At 41.1% G+C, this 13,895-nt stretch overlaps 1 protein-coding gene across 1 annotated transcript in view; it reads right to left on the minus strand.

Moving 5' to 3' along the window:
• Positions 1-5,259: 5,259 nt before the first annotated feature.
• Positions 5,260-13,895, minus strand: part of LOC108575999 (dual specificity tyrosine-phosphorylation-regulated kinase 2-like) — a 52,098-nt gene continuing 43,462 nt past the window's right edge. The window contains exons 2-3 of the mRNA XM_017938939.1: positions 5,532-6,387; positions 5,260-5,444 (exon numbers count right to left, since the gene is read on the minus strand). Coding sequence (XP_017794428.1) covers positions 5,260-5,444; positions 5,532-6,387 — 1,041 coding nt within the window. The remainder of the gene's footprint in view (positions 5,445-5,531; positions 6,388-13,895) is intronic.

Consider the following 13,895-nt stretch of genomic DNA (forward strand, 5'->3'; position numbering starts at 1 on the left):
AAAAACGTGGCAAGTGTAAAACGAATGTTACATTCGTAACTTCCTATCTTACCGACGTTTCTCTCTTTTTTTTTTTTTCGCGAATTCGTTATCGACGACCGTAAATTCCTCTAAAGAGGAAAGAACAAGCCGCTGACCCCCTTTTTTTAATCAACAAACGAAATACATCTACGCTTGCCCAGTCGATAGAAAATCAACCTTCCCTTCTCTGCTCGATATTGATAGTATTACGGAGGATTCCTCTGACCTAAAAAGCTCCTCTCGGATGGCTCTATTCAACGAGACACATGCCCTTTGATTATCAGATTCCCGGCGAGGAGCGTGAAAGGCTCGGTATCTTTAATGTCTAGGTATCCTCGAACGAGAGAGCTTCATTCTCGCGGCGAGGTCGACTTCTAGCACGGGGCGAGAGAGAGAGTCCGCTGACCGTGTCAACAGAATACAACCCTTCTTTCGACTTCGCCAGCCACCCTCCTGGAACAATCGATTTCATCGACGTTGCGCAAAATCTTTCCTTCTCCTCCCTTGGCACGATAACCTCCGTGTGGTCGTTCCACGATTATAGGACGCAACCTATGCGTCTCCGTTGGTTAACACATTCGCTCTCGGGTCTTTTTTTACTTCGATAAGACGGATGATACGCGGATACGCGTCAGATTGAGACTTTCGCTCGTTTCCATCTGACTGAAAATGAATTTGTAAAACGCTGCAAGTGGTTCGAGTTTTCTTTAGAAATGTCGTAACAGATGTTTCAGGAGTTAAGTAAAATTTCTTTGAGAAATATTAATTACAGCAGTTTGTTTTTTTTTCTCGATGTAACGCGATTGAAAGAAATAGACGGGGAGTCACACTCCCGTGCCTCTCGACGCGAATGTGTTAAGAACGAACGAATTGTGCGACGTACAGTAGCGGTTGCAAGTTTAAGACGACGAATTTTTATTCCGGTGATGTGTATATATATGTTAGCGCTAGAGTGTTCTTTTAACCCATTTGCATCCGTAAGCGGAATGATCCGCACATGACGATTGTATAGAAGGATTTCGAAGTTTGAAAATTTCTTAATAATTTTGAATTATTGCACGTAATTTCGGAGTAAAATCAGTAATAAACAAAGACACAAGAAATATTGGGCCGACTGCGAAATGAACGTCTCAGACGAATAACGCTAGTAGCCTATTCAGAGCTGTGATGCAAATGGGTTAACCCTTTGAGGGCCTGTGTGGAGTCAGACTCGACGTAAGGATTTTTGTCTTCAGACATCAGATACGATAAATTGTGAATTATAAGTGATAATCGACCATTTTTTTATGCATTAACACGTTAAGTGCCGAGTGGGTCGCATACGGCCCGTTTTGGAGTTTCCGTTCAGGCCATTCATTTCCGCTTTTTCCTTGGGTTCACTTGAACTATGCAAATACGGCGATAATTTGTCGAAACAAGAATTTTTCCTTTGCTCCGTAGTACGTCTTGAACGTTACCTGATTCTTGCAATCTTATCAACGTTAGAAGACTGCAGGGTGAAAAGCGAAACTACTGAACTCACGTGGCGTGAACGGAAAGTTATCGAAAATCGGTCCGGCACGAAAAGTGTTAATATTATACTGAAACTTAGTATTTTATAAGTAATAGTACGCTGAAATACTGAAATAAAGGGAAAGTACACGGTACTGTCCGAGAGTGACCAAACGAGGTCTACAGAAAGAAACTAAAATACCGTCTCGAACGTAATACATTACCATTAGTAACTATTTCCCCGCCTATTTTCTCAAAAAATTCTTTACTCCGGTAAGCAACTTTTTATAGAAAAAATAGTATTTTTGAGCGCGGACTAACTGGACTATTTGGACCGCAAACGGTTAAGGATCGTGAAAGGCGAGTGACCCGCCACTGTTTCGCTTTCGTACAATTTATCGCAGGTACTTGACCTGCGTGTGTGGCCAGAGAGAATGTTTACGATAGGAGACAAGCCAGACGAGCAACGATTGGCATCGCTTTAACCTATTTGCATCATTAGCGTATATATACGCTCCATTTTCCTGCTCACAGACTAATCGCAGACTATTAACCCTTTGCACTCGAAGGCCTTTTTTTCTATAAGGAAGTAGCAAAAATTGATGTAATTTTTTAAAACTAATATTTTTATTAAAAGTTGGTTCTTTCGAACTATTTCACTGCTGAGATCTCTATACTCTGTCCAATTTAAGAATAACCTCGCTTCGCGCATGGGACGTGCCTAAGGCAGGGGTAGGAACGTCCAAACCCCCACTTAACCGCCTACGTTTTTCTCCGTCTTACCCTCTGCTACGCTCTCTGTCTATGCGCAGAACGGACGAGAATCGGTCCGAGAGCGAGGTTATTCTTAAATTGGACAGAGTGTAAATATGTAGTGAACAATTCACGGAGGTCCATAGACCTGCCGTTTTGGAAAATATCCTTAGAGTTGCCTCTAATGGTAAATATAATGTCGTTTCTTAGTCGCCTCTCGAGTTCAAAGGGTTAAAAATTCGTGTTAAAGGTCTATTTGTCATTTTTCTCAAATTATGCAAATGGGTTAAAAATAAAGACATCGTTTGTAAAGGATCTGACCACGGGGTGGGGAGGACTGTGAGAAACGGCACTTACCCCAGAACCTTGGAAAAATGAGAACGTAGATTGTCCATCGCTCGTAAGTGATTCCAAACAATTGGCCAGTAGTGTACATCTATGTTATTCCGACAAACTCAAACGCAAATAATTAGGTCATCCCATAAGGTCGTGTCGAATTTTATGATTTAGATCAATATTTCCAACGAACCTTTAAATTTGACAAAAAAACGTGTAACCTTATTCTCATGCCACAAGTTCTTCCTATTTTTTTGGTAAGATCATTGTATCGTTGCTGTAGAATTTCCTTCAATTTTCATTCAAATATTTTTCGCTTTCGGCACGAACTTATGGGATGACCTAATACTATCTTTCCACTGAGTTTGTCGTTTTGCAATAACATAGACGTACACTGCCGACGAAATGTTTGGAACCACTACTGTGCATTGCAAGTTCACAAAAATTTCCAAAAAAGAAACGTTAGCGATTATATTAATTTTTGTATCACTCGTTGATTTCCACAACATCAATTTCAAATCTATAAAGAATAAGTAGCAGATTCGATATTGACGTAAATTGGCAGGCATTTCCAAATTTTTCTCCCGGTAATGTAGTTCGGATTTTTTCATCTCGAAAACTCGGTCGGTAAATGTGAACAGTTCAGAGGTTTCAGTTTTTTCTTTCTTTCTGTTACATTCGTTCGATAATTTGGTTCGCAAATTGAAATCAGCGTGCAGTGTGTCTTTCGTCGCTTGAATCTCGGTAAACCTTGGGATTTGTTGGAAATTGAAAGAAAACATGTTGCGACGATGCGAAAGCAAGATAAGACATTCGCCGAAATAGCTATTCGTATCGATAAATTGGCGTAAGTTCTGATCGTTCAAAAATCAGTGGAACTGCAAAAAACGACGTTGAAAATAAATCCTGAGATTCACCGCTTGTGCAATTGATTTACAGAAATAACTGAACATAACGAAACGTAAATTAGTGTTAGAAGACGGTCGGAAGATTTTTAATTAAAAGTACGAAGACGAATGGAGCATTCGCTGTAAATCTCAGAAATCATGGACGAGTCAAGACTGGCAAAGAGTATTATTTTCGGACGAATCGAAAAATTCAGTCGTAGGGTAATTCCGGGAAGACGGACTAGGCAAGTATTTCGCCAAATGTGGAACGCGTCAGTATTCTTTTGTTTTACATTTGTTTTACGGAAAGCGATCGAGTGTGGCTCTCTTTCTTCCATATCTGGCGGATAATGTAGGAAATACTTGCCTGGTCCGTCTCTCCCGAAATAACCCAATCTCTTAGACGTCGAATTACCGAAAATTTAAAACCACGATACATTTTACCGACTACTAAACACGGAGATGGATGTGTAACAGTGTGAGCGTACTTCTCGTGATACGCCGCATCGATGGAATTGTATTTCGTTTTCAGTATACAGACATACTAAAGAATTCTAACCGACAGTTTCATTTTCCAACGAGACAACGACGCGAAACACACGGCCTGAATTGTGAAAAATTTCTTTCGAGAAGAAAATATTACCCGTCGCAGTCACCTGAACCCAATTGAAAATTTGTGGAGCATGGTAAAAGAAACCGGACCAAATTGCAAGCCAAAAAATTCGAACGATTTCCACTCTACGATAGAAACGGCTTGGAGCAATATTACAGCAGGCGAGTAGAAAAAATGAATAGATTCGATGCCAAAAAGATGTGCCGAGGTTATAAAAACTAATGGACTTTCCACAGAATACTAAATTATTTTCATTGAAAACACTCCTGTCACGTGTAATCTTAAGCTTTCGTCAACGAAAACATAATACAGATTTCATTTTACAGATTTTACCTAATATTTCCCTATTCGTGATATCAAAAAACAGAAACATCGTATTTCCATTTTTCATACGAAATAAATAATTGCTTCCTAGTTTCCTTGTCTTAAAATTTCATCGACTACTGTACGTCAACGCGTATGAAGTGGGAGGAGGCGTATTTGCGAATCGTATCGAACAGTCAACTACAAAAGTGAACATCAAAAGCAATCGTCCTCGATTAGACGGCCTAAATCGTACACGCTTTTCCTTCTTCTTCTTCTTCCACCTCTTCTTCATTTTCTTCATTTACTTTCCAAAGAAACTGGCGACGAGAATGGATCCTGGACAAGCAAATCGGAGAGCAACGTGAAGCAACGTCGCCAAGCTCTATTTAGGTGAGGTACATGGATTCGAGGTATCGCGATCGATTTTTCACTTCCTTCACCACTTCAACGTTCTTCTTTTTCTTTTCTTTCCTTGTTTTCGTCTTTTTCTAGTAACGTATCGCTTAGATCACAGAATTATCCGGAGATCGAAGACGAGGCCACCCTCTCTCTCTCTCTCTCTCTCTCTCCCTCTCACTGATCTTATCGCGTCACCACACCACAGGCAGGAAAAAGAAAAAAAAAAAAGAAACACGCTGTGTCTCGATATTTTCGTTCGACAAACCCAGTTAGTCGGTATCGGTCGTGGTGCAGCCGCGATTATCCGACGAAAGATCAACGAGACAGAAGAACCAGCGATCGTGTAGGCAACATCGACGACGAGAGGGGAAACGTTGTTGGAAGAGAGGAAGGATGACCTCGTGTCTCGATGAATCATTTCAGTTCCTCGAGTATGTCCTTTTCCGTTTCAACCTATTCGCGGAACCAACTGCTGCTCGAACTACTGGATTCCTGGGACCCGTGAGATCCATAAGACCGTTGCGATCCATGGGACCCTTGAGATCCATGGGTGCCCAGAGGTCCAAGGGATCCGTGCGAACCGTTGTTGTGTTGTTGTTGGTCACCACTACTACTACTGCTACTACCGTCACCACCACCTACTCCTCCTCCTCCACCAACTCCACCAACACCACCAACACCACCTCCACCACCTCCACCAACACCACCAACACCACCAACAACACCACCACCACCACCACTAGCATCACCACTAACAGAGTTCAGCGACGGGTGACTACTGACGCTTGGTTGATGATTCGTCAAGATGATCGGTTGGCCTCTTCTTCTTCCGTCTTCGTACCGTTGCAACGCGTTTGCAATGGTGTTGTTGAAAAGTGCGTCGAACACCAATTCAGACCTCGTTTTGCCTTTGTTGTTGATCTGCAGTGTGTTCGACTTGGTGTTCGTACTCTTGCTACCAGAGGCAGAGGTACGGAGACCGGAAGTGGAGGTGGGCGAAGCGGTGGCGGCCGCAGGCAACGCCGGCAGGGTGTCGTTCGTCTTCTCTGGAAGCTCTGGTAACCTACGACGTAGCCATCCGTGTTTCAACGCTTTCACAGGTGTCATCCGTTGCTCCGGATCCCATTTCAGGCATTTGTGTATGAAATCGAGGAAATAAGGATCGTCGCATTTCTTCAACAGATATCGAAGATCCCTGGAGCCAGGTGGTCCACGGCCTTTCCCTTTCTTCGAGTAACCGCCGTGCAACACGGTCGAACCGTCTGACATCGTTACGAAGCTGCAATAACGCGGGTAACCCTTCGAGTTGATGAACAGCTTACGTCGTTTCGCGTTCTCCAGCAACTGAGGCGGCGGCATACCCAACAGCTCGATGATACGGGCCATCTGGTCGGCTTCGTCTTCGCCAGGCAGCAACGGATAACCGGTGACCAATTCGACGAGGATGCAACCGAGGCTCCACATGTCGATCGGCATGCCGTACTTGGCGCCGAGTATCACCTCGGGAGCGCGATAGAAACGGCTCTGGATGTACGTGTAGACGCGTTGGTCCTCGTAGCAGCTCGAACCGAAGTCTATCACCTGGAACACACGGTGAAACGAATTTTTAGTGGAGAACGTAGATAGAGCGACACGGATATGTTAGCGTCGAGTTCTCTATAGAGGAGACGCGGCGACTTCTTTGTTTACGAATCGGTGGTAGAGAGTTCGACCGCCGATCTCAAAGGTACGCGCGCGTGGCCGATGACGCGAAGTCATGGTGCTGAGTAGCACGCGTAAAGCGTTAAGGATGTTCCCGAAGGATCTGGCCACAGAGTGGGTAAAATTTCTTTTTCTGGTAAGAGGACCGCGAGAGACGGCAAGGCACTTACCCCAGAACCTTCAGAGTTAACGCATCTAACAGATAGATCTCCTTTTGCATTCGATTCATACGAGAAGTGAAATTATTCGAGAAACTACCGACAACGAAGACTGTACGTGTTTTCGGCGAAGTATGACGATTTTATAGATTTTTTTATTTTTCGTCTTATTTCTATGTGTTAGGACTTCTTTGGCACGGTTTATGGCACGACCGTAACGAGTTGTAGAATTTAATTTACCATTCACACGTGCCGTCGTCCATCCTGCCGAGGCAACGCAATTAGTTTATTATGTTCTTTTTGCCTGATACATCAGAGTGGTCCTTTGAGAAGTTTGTTAAATAAAGTCGGCACACCACGTGCAAACGCAACAAGGCTCGACTGTTAACAATCCCGTTAACAACCACGAACATTAACACTATGATTTCGATTTTTTTTTTGATAAAATGACTTTGTATTCTTTGTTATTCGTTCCAAGTATTATTTTTTTAATCTAAACATTTTATCTACCGCTCATGGTTGAAGACTCACCGACGACCGACTCATTGTCAGTTTCATTTGGCTATTGCGCGGAAATAGTGTGATATCGCTCGTAACAGAGACGCCACTCTAACGAGTGAACATGAAGTAGGAATTTTACTAAAAATTAACCAAGGAAAAACGAGGGACTGATCTCTAGATCCATCTAATCCGAAAAGCGTCGATTTTAGAGGTCGATAACCATTGAGTACCGAAAATCCGATGAATCGGCTAGCAGTCGATAACCGTTAAGCACCGAAAAGCCAATGAATCGGCTAGCGGTAGATAAAGCGTTAATAAACGTTTAATCGTTGTTGTTTAAAGATTGCTTAGGCAGCGTATACATTGCCTGGACTTCACATTTTGCTGGCAATATATACCGGGTGTCCCAATTTTTTCGGATCAAATTTCGTTAGTATGTCCCATAGGTGTGTAGCGGAGCGTACGGTGAAACAGTATGTAAAGATTTTTCTTTTTCAAATATACTTGAGGCCTGTCTCGGGCCTACGTGTGCTTCTCTTTATTGTGTACATATGTAAAATTTATAAAAAATTATATTCACATAACATTTATTTGTATTCCTATGTTAAATTGCGCTGATTAGGAACTTTTGTTTCAGTCTGTTGAATCTTATATCTATTACCTTAGCCCTATCCTTTTACAATCTACGACTAATCTATGCCCTACGTATTCTATGTTTATACGTATGTGCATTATATGCCTTATTAGTAATTTGGTAAGATGATCACAGTTTTATGTAGTTTTTAATCAAGAATTCGTCAATAATTTTTAAAGCTGTAATGTTAGGTTCTATTAAAAAATTTTCTATTGTGTACGGTGGTGTCAGTCCTTTTGCTCCGAGCCGTTGATTCATTTCCTTCCTGTGCTTTTGTGTACCAGTGCAGTCCCATAGTATATGGTCTATGTCCTCATCTGGAAAGCCGCATTGACACCTAGTGTCCTGCACTATATTAAAGTATGTAAAGATTTTTTTTTTTTTATTTAAATACACTTGAGGCCCGTCACGGGTGCTTCTCTTTATTGTAACATCTAAAAAATTTTTTTATACACATAACTAATACATAACAATAACTTGTGTGCCTAAGATAAATTACACTTAATAGGAACTTTCGGTCTCAGTCTGTTGGAACTTATATCTATTACCCTAACTCTTACCGTTTACATACTAAGTCTAATCTATGCCTCACTTATTCTAAGTTTACTGATAAATAAGTAGAGAGTACCCTATATGATAGTTGGTATGCTCATCACAGTTTTAAGTTGTTTCTAATCACGAATTCGTAAATAATTTTCAAAAAAATCTGGAACCCTTCACGATTTTGCGTGTCATCCTTGCGCAGGGGCTATGCTAATCTTCTCTGTATCGTTCCAATTTTAGTACTGCCGAAGCAAGTGCAGTATGTAAAGATTGAGGAGCGTGATTCCTCTTGGTGCCATATCTATTGATTGGGTAACAGGTCATGAATGGCGCTGGGAGGATTATTGGGCGCCAAAAACGAGGCCCGATCGTCATTTATTTCCCCCGATGGGCAGATTGTCTTGTTCGGGTCGATGGGAGAGAAAGACGACACGCGCTCGCATTGTAAAGATTGTGAAAAATAAAGTGCTTCACCCAGATTGTAACCCTTACGTTACAGGTGTAGGCAAGAAAAAAATGTTACATAAAAATAGGTTGTTCGAAGGTTTGTTGAACAGTTGTAACAAAAATATGAAAGGGAATCGTAACGAAGTTGCTGTTACTATAAGAAAAAAAAAAACAAGAATGGCAAAAGTTACATTCACTACCTTCTACGATCTCTGATCGTAAACACATCTTGCATAAACAAGACTCGATGCACATATCGCCGATCTATTTCTATTTTATAACATAACCTCACATCCGTTACCATTTCGGATTATTGCTATAACTTTCTAATAAAACTTCCAACGACCTACGTTCGTATAACATTCTTTTCTCACTACTACCTATAGAACGCACTCGCGAAGTTTGACAAAGTTCGATCGGAAAAAACTGGGACACCCTGTATAGCAGAAATATCTAGACTCGATTTACCTACTGACATTTTCTTTTCTTTAAATTTTAAGCAAAAAAAAAGAAGGTATCGCGCTTCCCTTCTTACCGTCCTCCATTCCACGACAGATAAATTGCTAAACTCGAGACTCTGGGAACTTTTGTTACACACTGTACTTTATCGCCGATGCATTATTCACCGCTATTAAGCAACGTTACTCATAAGATATAGAATTGAAACGGAGGGTACAATCTGTTTTTGAATAATTCTTTCTTAATTAATTGATATTTCCACGAAGCGATGAGCGATAGCTTTCATCTCTTTAAAATGTAGTCATTTTTACGTATACACAGAACGGCGAAGGCAGAGAAATCATACATCGATACCACCGCTTCTGTCATTACCCCTCTTTATCTCGTAACATCGAGTTTCACTCGCGGCATAAGATTACGCTCGAGATACAAGCGAAATCGCTCGTTGTGCTCGTAAAATTTCATTTCTACGCTAACTTTAATTTTCATTTGTTCAACGAAAGGTACGCGAATTACACGCGTAATAATATTCCGAACCGTTCTAAACGTTGCACCGGTAGGTAGGTACTAATTCTCGACGAATAATCAAACACCGGGCAGAGAGATCGTGAAACACGTCGAGGTTGAAAAGGTGAAACGACAGAGAGAAAGGACAGAGAATTGATAGAATATCGAAAACGTTTCGAAACAATGGATATTTCATACGGATCAATGAATCCTGCGCCGGTACAAACGGTACCGGTCCCCCGATAGTTTTCAGAAGATTCGAGACTCCAGAGACAGAGACACTCTCACACGCTGACGGAATACTATATCATTTGCAAACTCGAATCGCGTTATACGTACCGAAATCTCAGGTATACATATATACAGGGTGTCCCGTAACTCCTCGAACACCCGGAAATGGGGGGTTGCTGGGGTGACTCTGAACAACTGTTTCCTTTACCAAAATGTTGTTTCAAGCTTCATTTTTGAATTATTAACGAAAAACACTGGCCAATCGGAGCGCGCGCAGAGCCCGCGCTCAGGGACGGAGAACAGAGGCTCATTCACGCGCGATTCCGACTAATTACAATTTTTTCAAAAATTTATACAAACGTGGGAATGACGGCAAAAAACCATTTCTCTAAGCCTTATAAAAATAGCGGTGCAAAGTCAAAATTTTTTGACAGCGATCGATAACCGAGAAGTCACGCGTACGCATTTGTTCACGATCTAAAGGAAAAAGTTGTTCAGAGTCACCCCAGCAACCCCCCATTTCCGGTTGTTCGAGGAGTTACGGGACACCTTGTATATATGTACGATCGTCTGAAGTGTATCATGAATATCGTACGTGGTCTGCATGAAATCAGAGTCGAGTATCGTTTACGGCACATTTGCCAGAGAAATGCGACAAAATAATACGTCTCTCTAAACGAGAATACCGTCAGATTCCTGTACGTGTACAGAGAAACACGTTTCATTAACATACGAGCCACTCACTCAAGTCGAAACGATTAACTTCGCTTTTTCGTATTCTTCCGATTTTAGCGTATCAAGGCACATGCTTAAAATCTTCATAAATAAAAGAAATTTTCACCGGTCACAACAGATCGTCTAATACCGGCCTGCTCAAAGTACAGCTTCTTCCGCAACAAATACAAACTGGAACTCTCTCTTAAGGGGGTATTCTAGTCTAGAGTGTCATTTTTTAGTTCTTCTTAGGGATTTTTTTGTAAGGAAAGTAAAAGTTTCTCAGTATCGGCATTTTGCATACATATGTATTCGTGTTTTAAGAAAGTTCACAATTTTTTTCAAGTGAAAATAAGCAAAACTGTCTGAATTATATATCATTCAGTGCGGTCCCTTTAAAAAAAAAGTGTCCTACTGGCTGACACGATTCCGCCCATTCTGTTTATCCGAAATGAAAAAACCTAAGGGATTCTTAATTAGTACGACTGTGACTATAGTGTGCACCGGAATGAAAAGAAAATAGTGAAAATTTACAAAATGGCGGCACTTTGAATTTTGACTATCGATTTCTTCGCCTTTTTTCGTCTTTTGGAGGCACTAAAAATCAGAAAAATATATATTTTCGCATAATTCTGGTTCAGACGATAACGACGCATCCATTGAAGGTACATGTGAAATTTGGAGTCAATCGGACAACTAGAACTTGAGATATCATGTCAGCCATTTAGAAAAACGTGGTTTCGAGAATAACGCGTTTGAAGTTTCTCATACCAGTTACACGAGAATGGTATACTTACGACTACGGACTACATTAACTTCGTCAATTTTACGAATTCGGAAAAATCCTTCCACAGTTATACTTCTGCAAATGTCTACTTTCAGAAAATGTGAAAAAATAAAATCGATTTTTTTGAAAAGTCTGAAAATCTGAACCACGACAGAATACTTAACTTACTTGACTTCGTCAAAGAAACAAAACTAACCGACAAGATATAGCGAAACAACACAGACTGGTCAACGTCGCTGATAATCTCGTAGTTGATGCGACGAAAAACAAGGAGAGAGAAAAAAGAAATTTAATAAATTTTGATTTCACGGAGTTAGTCACTTTTTCTCATTTTTTAAAATATTATTTTTGCTTTAGTAAGAGTTGCGCCTATCGGCTGCTCCAAGCCGATTTACCAACTTATCCGTCTACGATGTTTTGGATTAATATCAGTTAATTGCGTAAGTAATTACAGAGAAAAATTTTCAAAAAATCTCCAACGTACTACGGGGTTAGTCACTTTGGCTTCTGAATATGGCTTATATGGTGAAATTATTAAGTTGCTCGCGTGAACAGAGTCTAACTAGGGGAACGGGACTAAAGAGAATTGACCAAGGCAGCGGATAATTTTGTGCGATCATATCTGTTTTCGCTACCGGCCTACTTTAATATTTCGGGCAACATCGAGTGGCTCACGTGCACCGCCAACAGAAACGCCACGTTGGAATTTATCCAGGACTATAGTGGCTCGGCTCGGTTTATCTGCGAACCAAGTATCTCTATACAACTTTCAACAAACCGTAATATCGTCCTTAGACAGTGAAATAATCATCCTTCCGCTGGAACTTTCAATTCCGAAAGTGGCAATTCCTTCTTGCACCGAGAAACCTAGATACGAGGTATCTCATAATCATGCAAAACAGTATCTACGACGTTTAAACAACCTGTCGTATCGTCTTTCGATACCGAAACGAATATTCGATTCGTGTGCTGCAACGTTCGACTTTAGAACCGTTCCAGCCAAGAAGCTTCGATTATAAGGTAGATTCTTATAGACGTTAATTCGATTTTCCAGCAAACCGGTGTTTATGCTAATTTCAGCGAACTACGATATTCTTTCTCGATGGTAAAATAACGATTCTTCCCTATCTAATCCTAAAAATAGTAATTTTCTTCTCGCCAACAATAAGAAACATACACTATTCGTTATTGTGGAAAAAAAGAAAAATTTCCCATGAACCAGTCGGTTTTCAATGGGAAACGCGTGTTCCCTTATTAAAGCGAAGCAGCAAAGCCTGGGAAGGATATTGATTTTTCGCATGAAAACATTCTTCGGTTCGTTCCCTGGAAGATACATACGCTCGTATACAATACGTAACGAAGCTCGACGATTTGGTCGATCACTGCGAGTGTATTGTCGCCGTAAGTACGAATGTATAGTCGGAGGAAGAAATATAGCGAGGTCGTAAGATCGATCTGGCGTTGAAATTTACATGTTCGAGTATGTCGAGAAGAGAATCGACAGAAAAGCCTGGAAAGATAAGGGCCTGACCTCAGGGCCGTATGAAGTACCGTGCGGTGCTTAGGAGTTTGCCCTCGGGGCGGCACAGGGGCATGAAGGGCACTTTAATCGCGCCGCCTAAATCTCACGTCAATTTTAAGTGATCCGAGTCGGTCAATAGTGACAATATTTTATATTTTATTTTATTAGCAATCAGAATACAACGACAATACGTGTGCCCTATTTCTACGATTGTGTTAAAGAAAGTGGGCTTATGAGGATACGACCCAATTAGACCTGCATCTTTTACGCTAGCCAACATCTCATCTCTGCATAATATGTGTTAGCTCTGAGTACGTCTCGATGGAAAAATTTAAATATCGAATGGCGACCCTGAGCGTCACTGCATCAGTAGGTGCCGCTATTTAAGGGGTCATATACGTTTCTCGGCACTAAAAAGTGGTCAATGTTTGTGAGCGATTGTCAGACAAACTATTAAGCCAATTGGTTTAATTCTTTTTGTACGATAAAAGTACGGTTTACAGACTAGATAACGGGAATGAAAAATTTGAAGTTATTAAAAATATATCGTCTGCGTGCAATGGCGTAAAATGGCTTTTTTAGCGCTGCCACGAACGGTAATTCGAGTTCGCTTTGAGCTTCAAACATTTCTACGATACGTACCTTTCGAAATATCTAAAAACTCGCCATCTCTAACTCGAGAAACTTACATGACCCCTGAACTCTTCGACGTCCGCCTTCGTATCTCATATAGAACCTAAGTTTTTCACACTGTCTCCTACGTCAGCACCACATATGGACCTATGCAACTATTCCAACTTTCATTATAACTTTTTAACGAAGCGTCTATAGACTTTTTCGTATGCGACATTTTAGTCTTACTTTCACCCCTAGAGCACATTAGCA

The sequence above is a fragment of the Habropoda laboriosa genome, unplaced genomic scaffold, assembly GCF_001263275.1.
Source record: "Habropoda laboriosa isolate 0110345459 unplaced genomic scaffold, ASM126327v1 scaffold309, whole genome shotgun sequence".
Lineage (NCBI taxonomy): Eukaryota > Metazoa > Arthropoda > Insecta > Hymenoptera > Apidae > Habropoda > Habropoda laboriosa.